General features: G+C 33.7%; 2 protein-coding genes and 1 long non-coding RNA gene across 7 annotated transcripts; all 3 read left to right on the top strand.

Annotated features, from left to right (window-relative positions):
• Positions 1–1,101: 1,101 nt before the first annotated feature.
• AQI (Peptidase M20/M25/M40 family protein) lies at positions 1,102–5,632 on the top strand. Of its 2 annotated transcripts, none has more exons than XM_088886081.1 (4): positions 1,102–2,113; positions 3,533–3,670; positions 4,492–4,740; positions 5,172–5,632. In XM_088886081.1, the coding sequence occupies exons 1-4, from the start codon at positions 1,238–1,240 to the stop codon at positions 5,283–5,285; spliced, it is 1,377 nt and encodes a 458-aa protein (XP_088742207.1). In that variant the 5' UTR covers positions 1,102–1,237; the 3' UTR covers positions 5,286–5,632. The 2 variants fall into 2 exon arrangements, with proteins under 2 accessions (XP_088742207.1, XP_011092917.1); XM_011094615.3 differs by having other exon boundaries at positions 1,103–2,113; positions 4,501–4,740.
• A 1,243-nt stretch (positions 5,633–6,875) lies between these two features.
• Positions 6,876–19,355, top strand: LOC110012734 (protein MOR1-like). 3 transcript variants are annotated; one of them, XM_088886071.1, is made up of 18 exons: positions 6,876–7,179; positions 8,398–8,468; positions 8,653–8,776; positions 10,122–10,230; positions 10,317–10,464; positions 10,577–10,656; positions 10,742–10,827; positions 10,932–11,034; positions 11,136–11,236; positions 14,471–14,541; positions 14,726–14,850; positions 14,935–15,043; positions 15,130–15,277; positions 15,390–15,469; positions 15,555–15,640; positions 15,745–15,847; positions 15,949–16,049; positions 19,287–19,355. In XM_088886071.1, exons 3-5 carry the CDS (start codon positions 8,706–8,708, stop codon positions 10,362–10,364), a joined length of 228 nt encoding a protein of 75 aa, XP_088742197.1. In that variant the 5' UTR covers positions 6,876–7,179; positions 8,398–8,468; positions 8,653–8,705; the 3' UTR covers positions 10,365–10,464; positions 10,577–10,656; positions 10,742–10,827; positions 10,932–11,034; positions 11,136–11,236; positions 14,471–14,541; positions 14,726–14,850; positions 14,935–15,043; positions 15,130–15,277; positions 15,390–15,469; positions 15,555–15,640; positions 15,745–15,847; positions 15,949–16,049; positions 19,287–19,355. The 3 variants fall into 3 exon arrangements, 2 of the variants coding, with proteins under 2 accessions (XP_088742197.1, XP_088742198.1); XM_088886072.1 differs by having other exon boundaries at positions 11,136–11,266; XR_002287935.2 differs by lacking the exon at positions 8,653–8,776 and having other exon boundaries at positions 6,879–7,179.
• Positions 19,356–20,192: 837 nt separating this feature from the next.
• On the top strand, positions 20,193–25,561 carry LOC110012686 (uncharacterized). 2 transcript variants are annotated; one of them, XR_016067937.1, is made up of 9 exons: positions 20,193–20,273; positions 20,359–20,444; positions 20,549–20,651; positions 20,753–20,883; positions 24,254–24,324; positions 24,509–24,633; positions 24,718–24,826; positions 24,913–25,060; positions 25,173–25,561. It is a non-coding gene; the product is annotated as an uncharacterized LOC110012686 (long non-coding RNA). The 2 variants fall into 2 exon arrangements; XR_002287897.2 differs by having other exon boundaries at positions 20,753–20,853; positions 25,173–25,558.
• Positions 25,562–26,673: the final 1,112 nt, after the last annotated feature.

Genomic DNA, 26,673 nt, shown 5'->3' with positions numbered 1-26,673 from the left:
AAAACACGATATCACCTTCTGGTAAGCAAACTAGGAAAAAAGAAAGTTTAATTGATTATTTTATTGTGAGATAGCTATGTGGTGTACTACAATTGATTATGTTGGAGTTAAATTGACTGTAATCCATGCATGCTGCCTACTTGTCACGTTTGGGCTGTGTTTGATGTACATATATAGATAGGGCTGATTATTTACTTACTGAGTGGCAGACTCATCCATCTGTTGACATTTTCTTTCAGGAGTAGAGTTTGAGGTATCTGACTGTTGAATAATAGGTCTACGCACTATACTCAGTCAGGTCGGGCCAGTATGCTGTTTTTCCTTTTTGTCAGCTAGAGTACAAATCTTATTTTGTTTGTATAAAGAGAACGTAGGAGTGGAGATTAACTGTGGTGGGCTACTCGTGGTGTTTGATTTGTATATATGATGTTGTGGGTTGATTATGTTGTTATGACGTTGGGGTTACGTATTCATTGATCGTTGAAATGATAATTGATACAACAGATTTGTTATTTTTTTATAAATCAAAATATTTATATTAATTTATTATCTTAATATATATATTTTTAGGTACTTTTTTAAACTATAAAAACTAAAAATAAATTTATATAAATATTTTATTTTGATTCATTTTTAAAAATTATGCACGTACATAGAATGTGCCGCACTTACTAATTTTAAATAATTCATTATCAATCTATACTATTAATTAAAAAAATTGGTGAATTGGTGTCTCAATTATTTTAGTATGTTTATTTTAATTTTATTAATTTATTTATTTACTTCTCACCCACTCATTCTCCCCCATTATCTTTCAATACTTATTTTTTAAATTTTTATTCATTTTTTTGTCATTATCAACTTATTATTTTATATATACTTTTATTAAATAATAAATATTTTATTTTAAATGATATATAGAAATTGCACACACATAGAGTATGCCATGAATTACTAATTTGAATAGGGAGTGTAGTTGTAATTTCAACTATAATTTTAGGGGTGTAGATATAATTTTATTAAAAAAATAGGAGATAATTAAGTTAAATTTTAATTTTAAAAAGAAAATTAGATATACGATATATGTATGGACGTGACATATTGTTTGACGGGGGGTCTTACCACTTCCAAGTTCCAACGCTAGTCGCTACAAAAGTAGCATTTAGCAAACAACATTTTCGAATGAAAAGAGCTACTACAAGGAGTGGAGATTTTCAGTAGCGTGGCGGCCGACAAAATGATTAGATCAGATTACCGCCGCCGCGGCCACCATCTACTGGCGCTTCTCGCAATAGCAGTGATACTACTTTTACCGACGGCGACAGTCACCGTGGAAGATACAGATTCTTCGTCGATCATATCTAGATTCCAGGAATACCTCAGAATCAATACCGCCCACCCCGGCCCCAACTACAACGAAGCGGCCGATTTCATCGCCTCCCAAGCCAAGTCCCTCTCGTTGGATTTTCAGATCTTGGAGTTCGTAAAGGGCAAGCCCCTGGTGCTCCTCAAGTGGGCTGGCAAGAACCCTGCCCTCCCTTCCGTCCTCCTTAATTCCCACACCGACGTCGTACCCGCTGAGCCCCACAAATGGGACCATCCCCCTTTTCAAGCTCACATCGACCCCTCATCCGGCCACATCTATGCCCGCGGCTCTCAGGACATGAAGTGCGTCGGCCTTCAGTATCTGGAGGCTATTCGCAAGCTCCAGGCTTCAGGCTTCCGTCCCCTGCGCACCGTCTACCTCTCCTTCGTTCCTGATGAGGAAATCGGTGGCAATGACGGAGTCGGGAAGTTCGCCAATTCCGAAATTTTCAAGAATATGAACGTAGCTATTATACTGGACGAGGGGTTGGCCTCACCCGCTGACAATTACCGGGTGTTCTACGCTGAGAGGTGCCCTTGGTGGCTGGTCATTAAAGCTACAGGTGCGCCCGGTCATGGGGCTAAGCTTTACGACAACACTGCAATGGAGAATTTACTCAAGAGCATCGAGAGTGTTAGGAGATTCAGGGCCGTTCAATTTGATATGGTTAAGGCTGGACTAAAAGCTGAAGGAGAGGTCATTTCTGTTAATATGGTATTCTTGAAAGCAGGCACCCCATCTCCGACTGTGAGTCCCCTCTCCATTTCTACTAGACATTTCATTAGCTATTACAGAGTGCTGCAGATGCCCAAACTGTATTCGATTTACTAAACTGGGGTTGAACCGTAGTGTTTTAATTCCTTCAAAACCAGTTAATTGTTTGTTTCTCTTCTTCTTCTTTTTTAAGTTCATCTTTTTCTTGTTATTTTTTTCCTTGTGTATGATGATTTCTGTTACCAAAACTACTCTGCTCTTGGATTATTGGTGATTTCAGCTGGGGATATTGGCCAGCCTGGTAACACATTAAAATCTGTATTTGTCATTTTTCTTCGTTGAGTTAGTATAGCTGTCAATACAATAATGAGGCAAAATTTCATTTTGGTCCCGTAGGATAGGGTGTGTTGCACTTTGGTCCATAATTTGCGAACTTAGTATATTTAGTCCCATAGGATAAATATCATAGCATTTTTAGTCTCTAGGACAAAGTTGTAGCCCCCATAAGATATAGAGTTGTAGCCTATTTGGTCCCATAGGATATAAAGTCGTAGCCTATGGGACCAAATATGCCGAATCTTTATCCTATGGGATTAAATGTGCCAAATTTTGATTCAATAGGACCAAAAATGCTACAATATTTATTCTATGTGACCAAATGTGCTGAGCCGTAAACTATGAGACCAAAAGTGCAACACACCATATCATATAAGACTAAGTGCAATTTTTCCTTAATAGTCTGTCCTAACTACAAGGTTCTAAGGAATGTAATAAAAGGGAAAAAAAACTGTATTTGGGTGTTTCTCTGTGAATTAACCACTGTAAGCGTGGCGATGGCAACGTTTCTTCTGGAATCTGAATCTTCTGGATTCTCAGTTTATAAATCAATATTTGTTTTGGTATGCATATGATCAATGGTTCCTGCATGGATTGTCAGGTTATAGGCCACAAATTCTTGCTTGGGGTTTTCATGTGTTTGTTTCTTTTACCTGGATAATGCTTCGAGTACCTTGGTTGAACAAAGCCTGGCACATAAACTTGATTTGCATTCCTCTGCAAGTGGCTAGTCATGTAGATACCAGATCACATAACATATATGGCTGAGAAATAAATTATGTTGCATTTGTAGTAGTATTTCCGATATATGCCAAGTGAGAACTAGGATGTTACCATGGGAACTGCAATATCCTAAGTATTTAGTTTTTGGATTTCCCATTTACTTCATTTGCCCTTATCTCCCATTCTTTTATGGAAAATGGGATATACTTGTTAATACATTAGAACTAGAGTCAAAAGTATGTAACTCCATGTCTTACTGTTTTTATGACATGGTTTTGTCATGAATTTGCAACCATCCCATTCTTTTATGGAATAATGGGATATACTTATTAATACATTAGAACTAGAGCCAAAAGTATGTAACTTCTTCACCTTTTACTGTTTTAATGACAGGGTTTTGTCATGAATTTGCAACCATCTGAAGCTCAAGCAGGTTTTGATATTCGAGTCCCACCAACTGCGGATGTAGCATCCTTAGAGAGACGAATTGGAGAGGAATGGGCACCTGCCACACGTAATATGACCTTTGAGGTGAGAAAATGGGTCATCTCTTTGCTTTTCAATCAGTCAAAGCACTTGCTTCAGGGGCGTAACAGGCGTAGCTCCTTTAGAATGTGAAAATTTTTAGTATTCTTTGCTACATCTCTTCATTGCTTTTCTAGTAATCAGTTCTACAGTGGTCAAGTACGATTATAAACTATTTGTATCAAGTATCAAGCAGTTCATGCCTAGGCTGGGTTAATCATAGAAAATAGTTCCTTAATTCCTAAAATTTTATCTGTGAAGCTCATTTCAATCTTTTACTGGCTACTGTTCTAATTCTCAACGTGTCATTTCTTTTTCTTAAATCCAATTTTGCAATAGACAGAAATGACTTGTCAATGTGCCGAGAGAATTTAAATTTCTTCATCATATTTACGTTTGTTCTTCCCAGAAATACACACGTTGACTGTGTTGGAATATCTATTAGGGTTTGTACATATCTTTTCTTATTGTATTTGGATACGCATCTTTGCTAGTTATCATTATTTCTAGTTATCATTTAATTTCATCTCTATATATTAGAAGTAGAAGAATCAATAATACACAACAAGATCATTCCCCTCTATAGACCGCTTGTACATGAGGGAAAAGGATGAAGTAGTGATATGTCAAAACATCAAGGTTAATGCGTAGAATTTGGAGTTTAAGTGGCTGAAATATCTACTATTAAAACTTTTGGGACTATTGGCAAGGTACTTGCTTTGACTTATTGGTTGCTCATCTATGTAATATGTATATATTTTTGTATGAGCAATTCTAAGAAATTTTTTTATCTTGATGAATGATCACTATACTAACAAAAATTGAAGCTGGTCCAGTTTAAGCAGAGGGCATCTACATATGACAAGTTTGGTAAGCCAATTCTTACAGCTTTTGACGGTTCAAATCCTTGGTGGGCACTGTTGGAAGATGCAATAAAAAATGCCAGCGGGAAACTTGGGAAACCGGAGATATTTCCTGCTTCCACAGATGCTCGCTACTTCAGGGAACTTGGCTTGCCAGCAATTGGCTTTTCTCCTATGGCGAACACTCCCATTCTACTTCATGACCACAATGAGGTGAACATTTTTGTGTTATTTGCTTTATGGCTTCTGAAACTGGTTCTTGGAACACATAATCACTGTTTTATTGAATAAAACGTATGGCTAATGCATTTGATGGAAAATAGTTAGTCATGTTAAACCTATTCTTCATGAATGCAAAGAAGACAATAGTGCTGATCTCCTTTACCTTATATTTAAAACTTTTTCATTCTTACTAACTATTTGACTCATTCCAAATTCCTATCCTGGATTCGTCCCTGCTTACTCCACTCATGGCTAACAGAGACAAACCTGATCATTTGCTTTTTCATTCATTTATGTGATAATTTATATGCTCGATATTTCCTTCACTTTGCAATTGAAAGAAGAGATAAAGTTTTTTTTTTTTAACACACGTTATTCCTACGTGTAAGAAGAGATAAAGTTAATTCATCCTCTTTGTGCAGTTCCTGAGCAAGAACGAGTATTTGCGGGGAATTGACATTTATGAGTCAATAATCAAAGCATATGCATCTTATGCTGAACCAGTGAAGGATGAAGCATCCAGAGCGGAGTTGTAAGAATGCAACCTGCTTTCTCCCTCACTTTGCGAAGAATAAAAGTGTTTTGTCAGCTTGATCAATCGAATCTCCAACTTGTCGGTTTTGAGCAGCCTCTTTCCACACTGCTTTCTGAAAAATAGAAGTTTAAAATTCTTAGCATAGCAATTATATAAGTGCATGATTAAAATATATTTCCAAATTGTTGGGTCCCGAAAAAGGTACAATAGAAAGAAGTAGCGATTTACGTGTAAGGCAGATATTATGAAAATGAACTGAATCGAAATATACACTGGTGGTTTGACGGGCACCAGGACGATGATATAGAACTGGACTACGAAAATAATATTTATATTTTATTTTTAAAATCGAGCTAAATGCAATTTATTCTCAGCGATAAAGAAAATAAACAGTTTACCCCTTATAAAAGTAAAGCGGTAATTTATTCCTTTGTGTTAATCGGTGGATTTTGATCAATCTAAAGTTTAAATTTAATTAATAAATTAATACTGTAGATTTTATCTAATTCAATTCGACGGTCTAAATTAACAAATAAAAATAATATATTATATATCATTAAATAGAAAGTCCACTCAAAATTCTAATAATATTATATGTACGATACAATATGATTAATGATTGAAGAAATATATTGAATCAAAATCTGAGCTTTCCCCTTCTATACAATTATAAATCAAATCTCTACAATAATTCAAAGAATTATGAGTTCAAACAATTACGTGTATATCGTCGTCTTTGATTGCATAAATTACTTAGATGTTGAGGGTGGAAGCAACAACAGCGGTCAGAGCACGAGCTGCATTGGCAGTAGTGCACAGGTGCGGCAAGTGGAGAAGCCACTGCACGGGGGTGATGCCACCATTGCTACTCAAGAGGGCCAACATGGCACGATGATTCTTTTTTTTTTTTTTTTCACATACAGTTGGTAATAATGGTTATAATATAAGTTAATTAATGATCTATAGATTATAAATTCTAAATAAACAAAAATGATATTCCGTAATATATTAAGATAAAATTAAGTTTTAATCAAAATAAAAACTAATATCTTATAAGCTTAAAATATTTTTCGGATAAGCTATCCAAAAACCCTCTTAATAGTAATTAGAAGGTAAAGTTAAATTTATAAAATAATACTATTAGGATTGATGCAAAAAATGATGATATCCTCCACAATTAATTTATAGAATATTATAAAAAAAAATCATTCCCAAAGTATAGTTATTTGATTAAAAAATAGCCATTGAGGAATGAAAAAATTTAGCCATGTTGTGAACAATTTATATAAAATACTGAATGATAGATAAAATTAGAAGTTTATATATTTTTATTTGCTGACAATTATAAATAAAGAATTATCAAAAGGTATGCAAATGTAATTTTTCAATTGTTGGAAAAAATATAATTTTATATTTATAGAAGGTGTTAAGTTAATTAACTCAAATAAAAATTGTAAGTATCATAAGGAATTAAACATTTGTTTTTTCTTGACAGCAAAGACTTCTGTTTCCCCAACCAAAGACTTTCTGACTCTAATTTGCCTTTGCTTCAAGCCCTTCTGAACCCATTTCTTTTGAACTCCAAATCGAGAGTACTTTCAGAAGAAAGGGTTTTCCTGCCTATTGATTCTTGTGATTCTTCGATACTTCCTACGCTTTTTCCATATAAAGAAGAAGTTGCTCGCCTCTGCTTTTTACTATAATATAAGAGTAGGAAGGCTAGCCTTTCAGTAAAAGCCCTAAAGAACCTGCTTCCTTTTAGTATGCCAGCCAGTTCCCGGTCACCAAGCCAACAATTTCAATCCTTGAGAACCCTGCGCGTCTCCTAATAGATCAGCCCAACAATACCTCTGTGTTTTAACGGCTAATTTCCGCGCTTTACCGCTTCTTCAAAGGTAAATCGCCTAAGATTTTCTTGATTCAAGATTCAACGGCTACTTTTTTTAATTTAGCGGCTAATTTTTCATTATAAATAGACAACCCATAGAATTAAAGAAGGAACACCCGAGTTTCTCGCTTCACTCGTTTTTGGTACTTCTCTTATTCCAGTGTTTCTTTAGTGCGATCCTTTTGTTTGTAGTGCAATTTGACCAGCGATTGTGGTTTGTCTTTCTGATTGACTGTGATTGTGTGGTTTTTCTTACGACTGTTGTGTGATTTCTAAATTTTTATTGTTTATGCGACTACTTGTGTTGTGATTATTTGATTGTTTTTGTTTGTGGGTTTGTTAAGTTTCTTGATTTGTTGTGGGTTTTGGTGCAATTTGACTTAATTGTTCGAACTTGTTTCTTGGATTAGATCTTTTATCTTCTAATTAGTTTGTGTGATTATCGGTTGTTTGTGATTCTATTTGTGATTGTGGTGTGTTTGTGGTTTGTCTTCTAATTCTTTTTGTCATCTTGAGTTTGTCTTATGATTGTTCGTGATTGTGAGAATTTTTCTGATTGATTGTTCTGTAATTTTTTGGGAATTTATTCTCATTGTTTATGTGATTGGGCTATTTGTGTTCTCATTGTATTTGTGACTATGGGTTTGTGTAGGTATCTTTTGTTTTTGTGGGTGTTGTGCAATTTGACTTAATTATTGGAACTTGGTTTTTGGATTTGATCTTTTGTTTCTAGTTAGATTGTAATTATTGGTGGTTGTTTGTGATTCTTGATCGTTTCTTGTTGGTAACAATTTTTGAGTTTTCCGTTTCTTGATTCTATTGTTAAATCCACCTCTCAGTCCCTGATGCGTCCTGTGTTCATCACTATCAGGTTTTGTCTATGCCCATGTAATTTCAGCACTTCTAGATACTTGGATTTAAGCTCTCTTGAAAATGCGCTTTTCTTGTTCTTCACTTTGTGTACATTTTATAATCGAACCTAGCATCATGGTCATGCTCTTTGATGGAATTTGGAGCTCTGTCTCCTAATGTGCCAAAAGGAGAAATTTCAAAACAATTCACCTTTTCTGCTAATGGTGCAAATCTTTTTAACTCTGTGCCACAACTCCTTGCATTTATATTTATTTTATCTGAAAAAAAGAGCCTATTTTAGCAAAACTCCTTTCACTTTGGAGATAGCAAGGTTATTAATTTTGTAGTATTATGTGGCTGTTTTTTTCTTCAGATACTTGCACATTGTATTATCCCAAATGAGTGCGGAACCAATTCATGGGAAAGCTAAATATTGGATTAAAGGTAAATTTAGTGCTAATTTCAGATACAACAATATGAATTTCTCTTTTCCTTAATTGAATTCTCATAAAATTTATTGCATTTTCCTCAAACTGTATGGACTTCTGTGAAGCTAGAAACAACATTGTTTGGAACATGGACCTTAATGGGTAGAAAAACTCGTTTTAACTTGTTTGCATGCTTCCAGGATAGTTATTTGGAGCTCTTAAAAGTCATTTACACGACACCAACAAAAATTGGATGATAGCAACATTGTTTACAATTGGTGCTCTTACATCTGCAATGAGACACCGGTTGAGGAGTCAAGCAAGGTTCATTTTTTCTCAGAAATAGTCTATTTTCATTTTGTCTCTGTTTAAGTTTGGTTAGTTGATGAGTGTCGAAGTCACCAAAAATAATTCCTACAACACTTGTGAAAGTGGGAGTAGGGTCGAATCCACAGGGATTGGCTTTAAGTTGATTTCTTTAAGAGAAATAGAAAATAATGGGGGGAGATTTGATGGTAAAAAGAAATAATCAAAAACTAAATAAATAAAAATACCTGATAGAGATATGAGAGAGAGAGATTTCCCGGTTAAGGCTAGGATTATGCTTGATTCTCGTGAGTTGATCATTGATGCAAGAATAACACATGTATGGACAAATAAACCAGTTATGGTCGTTGGTACGACCTAACAACCTCACCTTTCCTTACCTTTTCGTTAGCCAAGGTACGACCGTTGGCTAGATCTCTAATTAACAGACAACCTTGGGAACGTCCACAAAATTTAATCTATTAACAGCATTAAGAATTAGAAAGGCCTGATTCTAATCAACAAACTCCTACGAGGACAATTCGTTTAAACTAGATCATGCATTCCCCATAACATAATTAAATACTGTGACATAACTAATCATGCTACGTTGCCACTAAGTATTGAACTAAATAAACAATTACACGGATTTATAAAGTTCAATTAGCTAAGCAAACCTTCTTGATAATGAACAACCGGCCGAATCATTCATAAATCAGACGTTTGTAATTAAAGCACAGAGAATAACATGAATATTTGTTTGACAAGTGTAGAACGCAGATTAGATCTCACAACATAACGGGAATCAAGCAATCACCATACCTTAACCAGAAAATAGGGAATTTAGCCGGACATATTAATGGAAGAACACACTATAAAGTGGAATTCCATTAATTCCGGTAGTAAAATAAAATAAAAGAGAAGAGATGAATAGAGAATTCTATAGAGTTCTAACATAAAAACTGAACTACTTCTAATAAAGAGATCCTCCCTATTTATAATAAAAGTCCCTTACGAATCTAGACGTAATGGGGGGATAGATACGTGATAAACTCTAAAAAGGTAAATAGATTACAAAAGATAAGCTTAAAAGAATCCTTTCTAAATCTAAACACTTGATTCCTTTATCTCTTGGGGAAATCATTCGTGCTTATCCTTATCCCGAGTTGACTACTCCATTAAGCGTGGGCGCACTTTGTCAATTTTGCAGAAACGTCCTTGTAATCTTCCTTTTTGCTGAATATGCAATAAAATCACATAATTAGGAATATTTTGGCTTAAAAAGGAAGATTAAATTGCTATAAAATCATTATAATTGCAGAGTTATCATTAGTTGATTTACATTGATGTGGTTCATGCACAGAATTATTTCAGATGTTATGAAATGCCTTGGCGACAATGAAAAGCAAATGCGAGAGTGCACTTTGTTTACTTTAGACTCTTGGCTTGCTGCTGGCCATCTTGACAAAAAGGTGAACAGTAGTTCACTTCAGAATTTCTTTTTCCTCGCATCCTTGTTTCATGTATTGTTAACCTTGTTGCTTTTTCTTCCCTATAGGTCCCTTATGTAACTGCTGCTCTCAAGGACACTAAGTTTGGTGGGTAAGGGCGCAACGATCCTTTTGACTGGTTGTCAAGACAACTTGCTGGACTGTCCGATTTTGATTTTCCTGATGCTATACATCTGCTAAAACCCTATACATCTGGTATGACGGTATTTTCTCCAGCAAAGTTAAACTTGCCCTCTAGAGTTTTCACTGGTTTGCATGCACCTCTGTTTCAATTTTCTCATGATATTTTATGGTTAACTTTCCCCAGATAAATCAGCACATGTTCGTAAAGCTGCTGAAGCATGCTTTAATGAGAAATATTCAGGGTATGTGGACTCGAAATGGCATGTAAGCAGCAAAGTTCTGAAGCTTTGTTAGAGATTTCTTGAATTCCCTAGGGATCATAATTTGATCTAATTTGTTCCTCTTGTAGGTGACAAAAAATTTGAAAAATGTACAAGGTTCTGCTTTAGCTATTGTTATTGTTGTGGAACAATTGAAACTCTATAGGGTTTTCAGGTAATTCTATTTTGTGCCCTAACTCGAGTAAACTCCTATTGAAAAGATGAAAGGGTTTTTCTGTCTTGCAAATCTGAATTTCATGGCTGCATGTTGGTTCGCAGAAAACTTCGAATCTGATAGATTGATTTCAGCAGCCATAACATCCAAAACCATCTCAAAGGTTGGAAAATCAAATGCTTATGGTGATCGTGCATTTTCATCAAGGCAAGGGAAAACAGTTGCATGTTGTTCACTACGTTTTCATGTGGATTGCTTAATTTTTGAATCATGGCATATATTTTGATCAATATATCTTGTTCCTGTAGAGAGGTGGTCCTACCAAAGGAGCAAGACAAGATTGATCGTGTCTGTTCACGACATCAACAGTCAGTCAAATGCTTTTCTGAATGTGAAGGACTCAAACAAGGTATGATAAATTCGGCACTTGACATACAAGGTATGACTTTTTTTTGGTTGTTATGCTTGATGTTTTTTTTTTTGTTTAATTTTGTGGCATTGATGTCTTCTGGTTCTCTTTTCCTTTTGATTGATCGTTATTGTGGGTTTTTCTGATTGGGTTGTTATCTGTTGGGTTTATTCAGAATATTTACGTGTTTGTGCGTTTGGTGTTCTAATTGTTTTATTTTTTGTATTGTATGGTTGTGTGGGTTTGTTTTGTTTATGTGATTTATCGTGGGTTTTGGTGTAGTTTGTCTTAATTTTTCAAACTTGTTTCTTGGATTTGATCGTTTATTTCTAATTAGTTTGTGATTGTGGAATGTTGTTTGTGTTATGATTCTTGAATTTTTAGTTTCTTGAAAATTTGTTTTAATTTTGTCTTGTAATTAATTTTGTGATTGTGGGTTTTTTCCTCACCTGTTCTGTGATTAGTGAGATTTTATCCTAATTATTTATGTGATTGTGCTGTTTGTGTTCTCATTGTATTTGTGGTGCTTGTAGTATAATTTGACCTGTGATTGTGGTTTGTCTTTGTGATTAAGTGTGATTGTGGATTTTTTTTATGACTGTTGTGTGATTTCTGGATTTTTATTGTTTATGTGATTGTTTGTATTGTGATTATTTGATTGTTTTTGTGAGATTGATTTTGGTGTAGTTTGTCTTAATTTTTCGAACTTGTTTGTTGGATTTGATCGTTTGTTTCTAATTAGTTTGTGATTGTGGATTGTTTTTGTGAGATTGATTTTGGTGTATTTTGTCTTAATTTTTCGAACTTGTTTGTTGCATTTGATAGTTTGTTTCTAATTAGTTTGTGATTGTGGACTGTTGTTTGTGATGCTCCATGTTTTTTATCGGTTATGATTGTTGGATTTTTATGTTCTTGAGTAATTAGTTTTGTAACTGTGGACTTGTGGTGCAAATGATGTGATGTTCCAATATTTGGCTAGTTTTCTGCGTGTTTGATTCATTTGATGTTCTAATGGAATTTCAGTAATAAGTTTGTGATTGTGGGTTTTTTTTCTCATTGATTGTCGTGTGATTAGTGGGATTTTATTCTAATTGTTTATGTGATTTTGCTGTTTGTGTTCTCATTGTATTTGTGCTACTTGTTATGTAATTTGACGTGTGATTGTGGTTTGTCTTTTTGATTGAGTGTGATTGTGGGTTTTTTTTGATGACTCTTGTGTGATTTCTGGATTTTTATTGTTCATGTGACTGTTTGTATTATGATTATTTGGTTGTTTTTGTTTGTGGGTTTGTTAAGTTTCTTGATTTGTTGTGGGCTTTGGTGCAATTTGACTTAATTGTTTGAACTTATTTCTCATATTAGATCTTTTATCTTCTAATTAGTTTATGTGATTATCGGTCGTTTGTGATTGTTTTTGTGATTGTGGTTTGTCTTCTAACTCTTTTTGTCATCGTTAGTTTGTCTTATTCATTTTTTAGGGTTGATATAGTCTGATTGATGTTCCAATATTTGGTTAGTTTTCCGGGCGTTTGATTCTTTTGATGTTCTAATGGAATTTTAGTAATTAGTTTTCTGATTGTGGGTTTCTTTCTCATTGATTGCTCTGTAATTAGTGAGATTTTATTCTAATCGTTTATGTGATTTTGCTGCTTGTGTTCACATTGTATTTTGTGGTGCTTGTAGTGTAATTTGACTTGTGATTGTGGTTTGTCTTTGTGATTGACTGTGATTGTGGGTTTTATTTATGACTGTTGTGTAATTTCTGGATTTTTATTGTTTATGTGATTGTTTGTATTGTGATGATTTGATTGTTTTAGGTGTAGTTTGTCTTAATTTTTCGAACTTGTTTCTTGGATTTTATCGTTTGTTTCTAATTAGTTTGTGACTGTAGAATGTTGTTTGTGATTCTCCATGTATTTTATCGGTTATGATTCTTGAATTTTTTAGTTTCTTGAAAATTTGTTCTAATTTTGTTTTGTAATTAATTTTGTAATTGTGGCTTGTGGTGCAACTCGTATGATATTTGAATTAGTTTCTTGGTCATTTCTTTGTGATTGTCATTATTAAATTTTTTGGGTTAATATAGTGTGATTGATTTTCCAATATTTGGTTAGTTTTCTGGGTGTGATTCTTTTGTATTCTAATGGTATTTCAGTAATTAGTTTTGTGATTGTGGGTTTTTTTTTCTCATTGATTGTTCTGTGATTAGTGAGATTTTATTCTAAATGTTAATGTGATTGTGTTCTCATTGTATTTGTGCTGCTTGTAGTGTAATTTGACTTGTGATTGTGGTTCGTCTTTCTGATTGACTGTGATTGTGGGTTATTTTATGACTCTTGTGTGATTTCTGGATTTTTATTGTTTATGTGACTGATTGTATTGTGAATATTTGATTGTTTTTGTTTGTGGGTTTGTTAAGTTTCTTGATTTGTTGTGGGCTTTGGTGCAATTTGACTTAATTGTTCGAACTTGTTTCTTGGATTAGATCTTTTATCTTCTAATTAGTTTATGTGGTTATCGGTTGTTTGTGATTGTTTTTGTGATTGTGGTTTGTCTTCTAATTCTTTTTGTCATCATGAGTTTGTCTTATGAATGTTCGTGACTGTTGGTTTTTTGTAATTGACTGTTCTGTAACATTTTGGAATTTTATTCTGATTGAGGTTTCTTTTGTTTTTGTGGGTGTTGTGCAATTTGACGTAATTATTGGAACTTGGTTTTTGGATTTGATCTTTTGTTTCTAGTTAGATTGTAATTGTTGGTGGTGGTTTGTGATTCTTGATCGTTTCTTGTTGGTAACGATTTTTGAGTTTTCCGTTTCTTGATTCTATTGTTAAATCCACCTCTCAGTCCCTGATGCGTCCTGTGTTCATCACTATCAGGTTTTGTCTATGCCCATGTAATTTCAGCACTTCTAGGTACTTGGATTTAAGCTCTTTTGAAAATGCGCTTTTCTTGTTCTTCACTTTGTGTACATTTTATAATCGAACCTAGCATCATGGTCATGCTCTTTGATGGAATTTGGAGCTCTGTCTCCTAATGTGCCAAAAGGAGAAATTTCAAAACAATTCACCTTTTCTGCTAATGGTGCAAATCTTTCTAACTCTGTGCCACAACTCCTTGCATTTATATTTATTTTATCTGAAAAAAAAGAGCCTATTTTAGCACAACTCCTTTCACTTTGGAGATAGCAAGGTTATTAATTTTGTAGTATTATGTGGCTGTTTTTTTCTTCAGATACTTGCACATTGTATTATCCCAAATGAGTGCGGAACCAATTCATGGGAAAGCTAAATATTGGATTAAAGGTAAATTTAGTGCTAATTTCAGATACAACAATATGAATTTCTCTTTTCCTTAATTGAATTCTCATAAAATTTATTGCATTTTCCTCAAACTGTATGGACTTCTGTGAAGCTAGAAACAACATTGTTTGGAACATGAACCTTAATGGGTAGAAAAACTCGTTTTAACTTGTTTGCATGCTTCCAGGATAGTTATTTGGAGCTCTTAAAAGTCATTTACACGACACCAACAAAAATTGGATGATAGCAACATTGTTTACAATTGGTGCTCTTACATCTGCAATGAGACAACCGGTTGAGGAGTCAAGCAAGGTTCATTTTTTCTAAGAAATAGTTTTCATTTTGTCTCTGTTTAAGTTTGGTTAGTTGATTTACATTGATGTGGTTCATGCACAGAATTCTTTCAGATGTTATGAAATGCCTTGGCGACAATGAAAAGCAAATGCGAGAGTGCACTTTGTTTACTTTAGACTCTTGGCTTGCTGCTGGCCATCTTGACAAAAAGGTGAACAGTAGTTCACTTCAGAATTTCTTTTTCCTCGCATCCTTGTTTCATGTATTGTTAACCTTGTTGCTTTTTCTTCCCTATAGGTCCCTTATGTAACTGCTGCTCTCAAGGACACTAAGTTTGGTGGGTAAGGGCGCAACGATCCTTTTGACTGGTTGTCAAGACAACTTTCTGGACTGTCCGATTTTGATTTTCCTGATGCTATACATCTGCTAAAACCCTATACATCTGGTATGACGGTATTTTCTCCAGCAAAGTTAAACTTGTCCTCTAGAGTTTTCACTGGTTGGCATGCACCTCTGTTTAAATTTTCTCATGATATTTTATGATTAACTTTCCACAGATGAATCAGCACATGTTCGTAAAGCTGCTGAAGCATGCTTTAATGAGAAATATTCAGGGTTTGTGGACTCGAAATGGCATGTAAGCAGCAAAGTTCTGAAGCTTTGTTAGAGATTTCTTGAATTCCCTAGGGATCATAATTTGATCTAATTTGTTCCTCTTGTAGGTGACAAAAAATTTGAAAAATGTACAAGGTTCTGCTTTTGCTATTGTTATTGTTGTGGAACAATTGAAACTCTATAGGGTTTTCAGGTAATTCTATTTTGTGCCCTAACTCGAGAAAACTCGTATTGAAAAGATGAAAGGGTTTTTTTGTCTTGCAAATCTGAATTTCATGGCTGCATGTTGGTTCGCAGAAAACTTCGAATCTGGTAGATTGATTTCAGCAGCCATAACATCCAAAACCATCTCAAAGGTTGGAAAATCAAATGCTTATGGTGATCGTGCATTTTCATCAAGGCAAGGGAAAACAGTTGCATGTTGTTCACTACGTTTTCATGTGGATTGCTTAATTTTTGAATCATGGCATATATTTTGATCAATATATCTTGTTCCTGTAGAGAGGTGGTCCTACCAAAGGAGCAAGACAAGATTGATCGTGTCTGTTCACGACATCAACAGTCAGTCAAATGCTTTTCTGAATGTGAAGGACTCAAACAAGGTACGATAAATTCGGCACTTGACATACAAGGTATGACTTTTTTTTGGTTGTTATGCTTGATGTTTTTTTTTTTGTTTAATTTTGTGGCATTGATGTCTTCTGGTTCTCTTTTCCTTTTGATTGTTCGTGATCGTGGGTTTTTCTGATTGGGTTGTTATTTGTTGGGTTTATTCAGAATATTTACGTGTTTGTGCGTTTGGTGTTCTAATTGTTTTTTTTTTTTGTATTGTATGGTTGTGTGGGTTTGTTTTGTTTCCATGATTTATTGTGGGTTTTGGTGTAGTTTATCTTAATTTTTCAAACTTGTTTCTTGGATTTGATCGTTTATGTCTAATTAGTTTGTGATTGTGGAATGTTGTTTGTGTTATGATTCTTGAATTTTTAGTTTCTTGAAAATTTGTTTTAATTTTGTCTTGTAATTAATTTTGTGATTGTGGGTTTTTTCCTCATTGACTGTTGTGTGATTAGTGAGATTTTATCCTAATTATTTATGTGATTGTGCTGTTTGTGTTCTCATTGTAATTGTGGTGCTTGTAGTATAATTTGACCTGTGATTGTGGTTTGTCTTTGTGATTAAGTGTGATTGTGGATTTTTTTTATGACTGTTGTGTGCTTTCTGGATTTTTATTGTTTCTGTGATTGTTTGTATTGTGATTATTTGATTGTTTTTGTGAGATTGATTTTGGTGTAGTTTGTCTTAATTTTTCGAACTTGTTTGTTGGATTTGATCATTTGTTTCTCATTAGTTTGTGATTGTGGATTGTTTTTGTGAGATTGATTTTGGTGTAGTTTGTCTTAATTTTTCGAACTTGTTTGTTGGATTTGATAGTTTGTTTCTAATTAGTTTGTGATTGTGGAATGCTGTTTGTGATTCTCCATGTTTTTTATCGGTTATGATTGTTGGATTTTTAGTTTATTGAGTAATTAGTTTTGTAACTGTGGACTTGTGGTGCAACTGATGTGATGTTCCAATATTTGGCTAGTTTTCTGGGTGTTTGATTTATTTGATGTTCTAATGGAATTTCAGTAATTAGTTTGTGATTGTGGGTTTTTTTCTCATTGATTGTTGTGTGATTAGTGGGATTTTATTCTAATTGTTTATGTGATTTTGCTGTTTGTGTTCTCATTGTATTTGTGCTGCTTGTTGTGTAATTTGACGTGTGATTGTGGTTTGCCTTTCTCATTGAGTGTGATTGTGGGTTTTTTTTATGACTTTTGTGTGATTTCTGGATTTTTATTGTTCATGTGACTGTTTGTATTATGATTATTTGGTTGTTTTTGTTTGTGGGTTTGTTAAGTTTCTTGATTTGTTGTGGGCTTTGGTGCAATTTGACTTAATTGTTCGAACTTATTTCTCGTATTAGATCTTTTATCTTCTAATTAGTTTATGTGATTATCGGTCGTTTGTGATTGTTTTTGTGATTGTGGTTTGTCTTCTAATTCTTTTTGTCATCGTTAGTTTGTCTTATTCATTTTTTAGGGTTGATATAGTCTGATTGATGTTCCAATATTTGGTTAGTTTTCCGGGCGTTTGATTCTTTTGATGTTCTAATGGAATTTTAGTAATTAGTTTTCTGATTGTGGGTTTCTTTCTCATTGATTGCTCTGTAATTAGTGAGATTTTATTCTAATCGTTTATGTGATTTTGCTGGTTGTGTTCACATTGTATTTTGTGGTGCTTGTAGTGTAATTTGACTTGTGATTGTGGTTTGTCTTTGTGATTGACTGTGATTGTGGGTTTTATTTATGACTGTTGTGTAATTTCTGGATTTTTATTGTTTATGTGATTGTTTGTATTGTGATGATTTGATTGTTTTTTAGGTGTAGTTTGTCTTAATTTTTCGAACTTGTTTCTTGGATTTTATCGTTTGTTTCTAATTAGTTTGTGACTGTAGAATGTTGTTTGTGATTCTCCATGTATTTTATAGTTTATGATTCTTGAATTTTTTAGTTTCTTGAAAATTTGTTCTAATTTTGTTTTGTAATTAATTTTGTAATTGTGGCTTGTGGTGCAACTCGTATGATATTTGAATTAGTTTCTTGGTCATTTCTTTGTGATTGTCATTGTTAATTTTTTTGGGTTAATATAGTGTGATTGATTTTCCAATATTTGGTTAGTTTTCTGGGTGTGATTCTTTTGATATTCTAATGGTATTTCAGTAATTAGTTTTGTGATTGTGGGTTTTTTTTTCTCATTGATTGTTCTGTGATTAGTGAGATTTTATTCTAATTGTTAATGTGATTGTGTTCTCATTGTATTTGTGCTGCTTGTAGTGTAATTTGACTTGTGATTGTGGTTCGTCTTTCTGATTGACTGTGATTGTGGGTTTATTTATGACTCTTATGTGATTTCTGGATTTTTATTGTTTATGTGACTCATTGTATTGTGAATATTTGATTGTTTTTGTTTGTGGGTTTGTTAAGTTTCTTGATTTGTTGGGGTTTTGGTGCAATTTGACTTAATTGTTCGAACTTGTTTCTTGGATTAGATCTTTCATCTTCTAATTAGTTTATGTGGTTATCGGTTGTTTGTGATTGTTTTTGTGATTGTGGTTTGTCTTCTAATTCTTTTTGTCATCATGAGTTTGTCTTATGATTGTTCGTGACTATTGGTTTTTTGTAATTGACTGTTCTGTAACATTTTGGAATTTTATTCTGATTGAGGTTTCTTTTGTTTTTGTGGGTGTTGTGCAATTTGACATAATTATTGGAACTTGGTTTTTGGATTTGATCTTTTGTTTCTAGTTAGATTGTAATTGTTGGTGGTGGTTTGTGATTCTTGATCGTTTCTTGTTGGTAACGATTTTTGAGTTTTCCGTTTCTTGATTCTATTGTTAAATCCACCTCTCAGTCCCTGATGCGTCCTGTGTTCATCACTATCAGGTTTTGTCTATGCCCATGTAATTTCAGCACTTCTAGATACTTGGATTTAAGCTCTCTTGAAAATGCGCTTTTCTTGTTCTTCACTTTGTGTACATTTTATAATCGAACCTAGCATCATGGTCATGCTCTTTGATGGAATTTGGAGCTCTGTCTCCTAATGTGCCAAAAGGAGAAATTTCAAAACAATTCACCTTTTCTGCTAATGGTGCAAATCTTTTTAACTCTATGCCACAACTCCTTGCATTTATATTTATTTTATCTGAAAAAAAGAGCCTATTTTAGCACAACTCCTTTCACTTTGGAGATAGCAAGGTTATTAATTTTGCAGTATTATGTGGCTGTTTTTTTCTTCAGATACTTGCACATTGTATTATCCCAAATGATTGCGGAACCAATTTATGGGAAAGCTAAATATTGGATTAAAGGTAAATTTAGTGCTAATTTCAGGTACAACAATATGAATTTCTCTTTTCCTTAATTGAATTCTCATAAAATTTATTGCATATTCCTCAAACTGTATGGACTTCTGTGAAGCTAGAAACAACATTGTTTGGAACATGAACCTTAATGGGTAGGAAAACTCGTTTTAACTTGTTTGCATGCTTCCAGGATAGTTATTTGGAGCTCTTAAAAGTCATTTACACGACACCAACAAAAAATGGATGATAGCAACATTGTTTACAATTGGTGCTCTCACATCTGCAATGAGACAACCGGTTGAGGAGTCAAGCAAGGTTCATTTTTCTCAGAAATAGTCTATTTTCATTTTGTCTCTGTTTAAGTTTGGTTAGTTGATTTACATTGATGTGGTTCATGCACAGAATTCTTTCAGATGTTATGAAATGCCTTGGCGACAATGAAAAGCAAATGCGAGAGTGCACTTTGTTTACTTTAGACTCTTGGCTTGTTGCTGGCCATCTTGACAAAAAGGTGAACAGTAGTTCACTTCAGAATTTCTTTTTCCTCGCATCCTTGTTTCATGTATTGTTAACCTTGTTGCTTTTTCTTCCCTATAGGTCCCTTATGTAACTGCTGTTCTCAAGGACAGTAAGTTTGGTGGGTAAGGGCGCAACGATCCTTTTGACTGGTTGTCAAGACAACTTGCTGGACTGTCCGATTTTGATTTTCCTCTAAAACCCTATACATCTGGTATGACGGTATTTTCTCCAGCAAAGTTAAACTTGTCCTCTAGAGTTTTCACTGGTTGGCATGCACCTCTGTTTCAATTTTCTCATGATATTTTATGGTTAACTTTCCACAGATGAATCAGCACATGTTCGTAAAGCTGCTGAAGCATGCTTTAATGAGAAATATTCAGGGTTTGTGGACTCGAAATGGCATGTAAGCAGCAAAGTTCTGAAGCTTTGTTAGAGATTTCTAGAATTCCCTAGGGATCATAATTTGATCTAATTTGTTCCTCTTGTAGGTGACAAAAAATTTGAAAAATGTACAAGGTTCTGCTTTAGCTATTGTTATTGTTGTGGAACAATTGAAACTCTATAGGGTTTTCAGGTAATTCTATTTTGTGCCCTAACTCGAGAAAACTCGTATTGAAAAGATGAAAGGGTTTTTTTGTCTTGCAAATCTGAATTTCATGGCTGCATGTTGGTTCGCAGAAAACTTCGAATCTGGTAGATTGATTTCAGCAGCCATAACATCCAAAACCATCTCAAAGGTTGGAAAATCAAATGCTTATGGTGATCGTGCATTTTCATCAAGGCAAGGGAAAACAGTTGCATGTTGTTCACTACGTTTTCATGTGGATTGCTTAATTTTTGAATCATGGCATATATTTTGATCAATATATCTTGTTCCTGTAGAGAGGTGGTCCTACCAAAGGAGCAAGACAAGATTGATCGTGTCTGTTCACGACATCAACAGTCAGTCAAATGCTTTTCTGAATGTGAAGGACTCAAACAAGGTACGATAAATTCGGCACTTGACATACAAGGTATGACTTTTTTTTGGTTGTTATGCTTGATGTTTTTTTTTTTGTTTAATTTTGTGGCATTGATGTCTTCTGGTTCTCTTTTCCTTTTGATTGTTCGTGATCGTGGGTTTTTCTGATTGGGTTGTTGTTTGTTGGGTTTATTCAGATTATTTACGTGTTTGTGCCTTTGGTGTGACATTTTTTTGGTTGTTATGCTTGATGTTTTTTTTTTGTTTAATTTTGTGGCATTAATGTCTTCTGATTCTTTTTTCCTTTTGATTGTTCGTGATTGTGGGTTTTTCTGATTGGTTTGTTATTTGTTGGGTTTATTCAGAATATTTACGTGTTTGTGCGTTTGGTGTTCTAATTGTTTTTTTTTTGTATTGTATGGTTGTGTGGGTTTGTTTTGTTTCTGTGATTTATTGTGGGTTTTGGTGTAGTTTGTCTTAATTTTTAAAACTTGTTTCTTGGATTTGATCGTTTTTTTCTAATTAGTTTGTGATTGTGGAATGTTGTTTGTGTTATGATTCTTGAATTTTTAGTTTCTTGAAAATTTGTTTTAATTTTGTCTTGTAATTAATTTTGTGATTGTGGGTTTTTTCCTCATTGACTGTTCTGTGATTAGTGAGATTTTATCCTAATTATTTATGTTATTGTGCTGTTTGTGTTCTCATTGTATTTGTGGTGCTTGTAGTATAATTTGACGTGTGATTTGTCTTTGTGATTAACTGTGATTGTGGATTTTTTTTATGACTGTTGTGTGATTTCTGGATTTTTATTGTTTATGTGATTGTTTGTATTGTGATTATTTGATTGTTTTTGTGAGATTGATTTTGGTGTAGTTTGTGTTAATTTTTCGAACTTGTTTGTTGAATTTGATCGTTTGTTTCTAATTAGTTTGTGATTGTGGATTGTTTTTGTGAGATTGATTTTGTTGTATTTTGTCTTAATTTTTCGAACTTGTTTGTTGCATTTGATAGTTTGTTTCTAATTAGTTTGTGATTGTGGATTGTTGTTTGTGATGCTCCATGTTTTTTATCGGTTATGATTGTTGGATTTTTAGTTTCTTGAGTAATTAGTTTTGTAACTGTGGACTTGTGGTGCAAATGATGTGATGTTCCAATATTTGGCTAGTTTTCTGCGTGTTTGATTCATTTGATGTTCTAATGGAATTTCAGTAATAAGTTTGTGATTGTGGGTTTTTTTTCTCATTGATTGTTGTGTGATTAGTGGGATTTTATTCTAATTGTTTATGTGATTTTGCTGTTTGTGTTCTCATTGTATTTGTGCTACTTGTTATGTAATTTGACGTGTGATTGTGGTTTGTCTTTCTGATTGAGTGTGATTGTGGGTTTTTTTTTATGACTCTTGTGTGATTTCTGGATTTTTATTGTTCATGTGACTGTTTGTATTATGATTATTTGGTTGATTTTGTTTGTGGGTTTGTTAAGTTTCTTGATTTGTTGTGGGCTTTGGTGCAATTTGACTTAATTGTTCGAACTTATTTCTCGTATTAGATCTTTTATCTTCTAATTAGTTTATGTGATTATCGGTTGTTTGTGATTGTTTTTGTGATTGTGGTTTGTCTTCTAATTCTTTTTGTCATCGTTAGTTTGTCTTATTCATTTTTTAGGGTTGATATAGTCTGATTGATGTTCCAATATTTGGTTAGTTTTCCGGGCGTTTGATTCTTTTGATGTTCTAATGGAATTTTAGTAATTAGTTTTGTGATTGTGAGTTTCTTTCTCATTGATTGCTCTGTAATTAGTGAGATTTTATTCTAATCGTTTATGTGATTTTGCTGCTTGTGTTCACATTGTATTTTGTGGTGCTTGTAGTGTAATTTGACTTGTGATTATGGTTTGTCTTTGTGATTGACTGTGATTGTGGGTTTTATTTATGACTGTTGTGTAATTTCTGGATTTTTATTGTTTATGTGATTGTTTGTATTGTGATTATTTGATTGTTTTTGGTGTAGTTTGTCTTAATTTTTCGAACTTGTTTCTTGGATTTTATAGTTTGTTTCTAATTAGTTTGTGACTGTAGAATGTTGTTTGTGATTCTCCATGTATTTTATCGGTTATGATTCTTGAATTTTTTAGTTTCTTGAAAATTTGTTCTAATTTTGTTTTGTTATTAATTTTGTAATTGTGGCTTGTGGTGCAACTCGTATGATATTTAAATTAGTTTCTTGGTCATTTCTTTGTGATTGTCATTATTAATTTTTTTGGGTTAATATAGTGTGATTGATTTTCCAATATTTGGTTAGTTTTCTGGGTGTGATTCTTTTGTATTCTAATGGTATTTCAGTAATTAGTTTTGTGATTGTGGGTTTTTTTTTCTCATTGATTGTTCTGTGATTAGTGAGATTTTATTCTAATTGTTAATGTGATTGTGTTTCTCATTGTATTTGTGCTGCTTGTAGTGTAATTTGACTTGTGATTGTGGTTCGTCTTTTTGATTGACTGTGATTGTGGGTTTTTTTATGACTCTTGTGTGATTTCTGGATTTTTATTGTTTATGTGACTGATTGTATTGTGAATATTTGATTGTTTTTGTTTGTGGGTTTGTTAAGTTTTTTGATTTGTTGTGGGCTTTGGTGCAATTTGACTTAATTGTTCGAACTTGTTTCTTGGATTAGATCTTTTATCTTCTAATTAGTTTATGTGGTTATCGGTTGTTTGTGATTGTTTTTGTGATTGTGGTTTGTCTTCTAATTCTTTTTGTCATCATGAGTTTGTCTTATGATTGTTCGTGACTGTTGGTTTTTTGTAATTGACTGTTCTGTAACATTTTGGAATTTTATTCTGATTGAGGTTTCTTTTGTTTTTATGGGTGTTGTGCAATTTGACGTAATTATTGGAACTTGGTTTTTGGATTTGATCTTTTGTTTCTAGTTAGATTGTAATTGTTGGTGGTGGTTTGTGATTCTTGATCGTTTCTTGTTGGTAACGATTTTTGAGTTTTCCGTTTCTTGATTCTATTGTTAAATCCACCTCTCAGTCCCTGATGCGTCCTGTGTTCATCACTATCAGGTTTTGTCTATGCCCATGTAATTTCAGCACTTCTAGATACTTGGATTTAAGCTCTCTTGAAAATGCGCTTTTCTTGTTCTTCACTTTGTGTACATTTTATAATCGAACCTAGCATCATGGTCATGCTCTTTGATGGAATTTGGAGCTCTGTCTCCTAATGTGCCAAAAGGAGAAATTTCAAAACAATTCACCTTTTCTGCTAATGGTGCAAATCTTTTTAACTCTGTGCCACAACTCCTTGCATTTATATTTATTTTATCTGAAAAAAAAGAGCCTATTTTAGCACAACTCCTTTCACTTTGGAGATAGCAAGGTTATTAATTTTGTAGTATTATGTGGCTGTTTTTTTTCTTCAGATACTTGCACATTGTATTATCCCAAATGAGTGCGGAACCAATTCATGGGAAAGCTAAATATTGGATTAAAGGTAAATTTAGTGCTAATTTCAGATACAACAATATGAATTTCTCTTTTCCTTAATTGAATTCTCATAAAATTTATTGCATTTTCCTCAAACTGTATGGACTTCTGTGAAGCTAGAAACAACATTGTTTGGAACATGAACCTTAATGGGTAGAAAAACTCGTTTTAACTTGTTTGCATGCTTCCAGGATAGTTATTTGGAGCTCTTAAAAGTCATTTACACGACACCAACAAAAATTGGATGATAGCAACATTGTTTACAATTGGTGCTCTTACATCTGCAATGAGACAACCGGTTGAGGAGTCAAGCAAGGTTCATTTTTTCTCAGAAATAGTTTTCATTTTGTCTCTGTTTAAGTTTGGTTAGTTGATTTACATTGATGTGGTTCATGCACAGAATTCTTTCAGATGTTATGAAATGCCTTGGCGACAATGAAAAGCAAATGCGAGAGTGCACTTTGTTTACTTTAGACTCTTGGCTTGCTGCTGGCCATCTTGACAAAAAGGTGAACAGTAGTTCACTTCAGAATTTCTTTTTCCTCGCATCCTTGTTTCATGTATTGTTAACCTTGTTGCTTTTTCTTCCCTATAGGTCCCTTATGTAACTGCTGCTCTCAAGGACACTAAGTTTGGTGGGTAAGGGCGCAACGATCCTTTTGACTGGTTGTCAAGACAACTAGCTGGACTGTCCGATTTTGATTTTCCTGATGCGATACATCTGCTGAAACTCTATACATCTGGTATGACGGTATTTTCTCCAGCAAAGTTAAACTTGTCTTCTAGAGTTTTCGCTGGTTGGCATGCAACTCTATTTCAATTTTATCATGATATTTTATGGTTAACTTTCCCCAGATAAATCAGCACATGTTCGTAAAGCTGCTGAAGCATGCTTTAATGAAATATTCAGGGTTTGTGGACACGAAATGGCATGTAAGCCGCAAAGTTCGCACTTGTTGGATTGGACTTGGGCCAGATTATCTGATGGGCCTAAACTTCCCAACGGTCATCTTCTTTCTGGTAGTGTTTGGGTTGAACTAAGGGAAATGAAAACGGGCTGCTTCACATCGGGCCGCTGACAACATGCAAGATTGGTGGACTTTGACTTGTTACTTTGGACAGCCATTTTGTCTTAATTAAATTGAATTAAAGGGATAATTTAAGGTAAAAAATGTATTTCATATTTTTATTACATAATTTTTCAGCAGAACACATATTCCCATTAATTGTTGCCTGTCATATATTCCATCAAAATAACACTTAAATCAATCTATCCATCATTAATTTGTTTATTATGTCCTCCAAATAATTTATTCTGGCCCAAACTAGCGCTTATGTCTAAGGTTGGCAATATGGGTGGAGAGTCGTAGTTCGAGCCCAACCCATTTAATTCTAGATTAGAGTAGGTTTAACACTTCTTAATATAGATGTAATATAATTTATTTAAATAAATTTTATAAATTATGGGTCCTAAATGAGTTTCAATGTTTATGTTTCTATGAGTCACTCAAAAATATCTTTAATAATATAATAGAATTGATGGAATAATATTTATATGATCATGAGTTCTATATAAGTATTTTATTAAACTAGCAGTCCACATGATGCGTGGACAAATAAAAAAATCACGATAAAAAAAATATTATGGTAAATAATATTGTCACTTCTTGAAATTAGGTCAAAATACATAATATCTTATTTTTATAAAATCACAGCTACATCCCAAGAAGTTATAATTATAATTATAATTACACTCCTTATTTAAATGCAAAACTTACACAAACACCCCTTAAAAAATATTACACTACATCCCAAGAGGTGTAAATGTATTTTTTCCAAAATAATTAATATACATTAATTATTGTGTTTAAATTATGTATTTTGATTAATCTTAAATACATATATAGCCTCAAGTGAAACGATACAAATGCAGTGAGTTGAGAAAAAATAAAGAAGTTTGTGAAAAGAAAAAAAAGTGGTAAGGTGAAAGGAAAAATATAATTCTAATTGTAGGTAATGTGCATAAAAATACGTTGACCTAAAGAGGCTCAAACAATTCAAAAAGAAGAAAGAAACGAGAGGTCTGTAACATCCTAGGAGGCTCACATTATGTAGACGACCCGCTGAAAATTGACTAGGCTCATTCTAAGAGGGAAGCTCAGTACACCAGGTTCAACCCAAGAGGGAAGTCCAGTTTGGCCCAAGAAGGAGGCCTGGTATAAGGCCTACTGGACTTCAAACCTACCTTCTAAGCCCATCCAGAAAAAGAATAATGCTCCCAAGAAGTTGTACTCCTTGACCTAGAAAGAACTCCTTACAGAAGTAGGAGTTCTCATGTAAAATGAGTTATCCCCCA

This window comes from Sesamum indicum, linkage group LG10 (genome assembly GCF_026168435.1).
Source record: "Sesamum indicum cultivar Baizhima isolate 11 linkage group LG10, ASM2616843v1, whole genome shotgun sequence".
Lineage (NCBI taxonomy): Eukaryota > Viridiplantae > Streptophyta > Magnoliopsida > Lamiales > Pedaliaceae > Sesamum > Sesamum indicum.
This window is presented reverse-complemented; position numbering and strand designations above follow the sequence as displayed.

Coding starts and splice junctions, on each gene's coding strand:
- AQI (XM_088886081.1), top strand. CDS start 1,238: ATGATTAGATCAGATTACCGCCGCCGCGGCCACCATCTACTGGCGCTT. Junction 2,114..3,532: donor CAGGCACCCCATCTCCGACT/GTGAGTCCCCTC, acceptor TTTTAATGACAG/GGTTTTGTCATGAATTTGCA. Junction 4,741..5,171: donor TACTTCATGACCACAATGAG/GTGAACATTTTT, acceptor CTCTTTGTGCAG/TTCCTGAGCAAGAACGAGTA.
- LOC110012734 (XM_088886071.1), top strand. CDS start 8,706: ATGATAGCAACATTGTTTACAATTGGTGCTCTTACATCTGCAATGAGA. Junction 8,777..10,121: donor CGGTTGAGGAGTCAAGCAAG/GTTCATTTTTTC, acceptor GTTCATGCACAG/AATTATTTCAGATGTTATGA. Junction 10,231..10,316: donor CTGGCCATCTTGACAAAAAG/GTGAACAGTAGT, acceptor TCTTCCCTATAG/GTCCCTTATGTAACTGCTGC.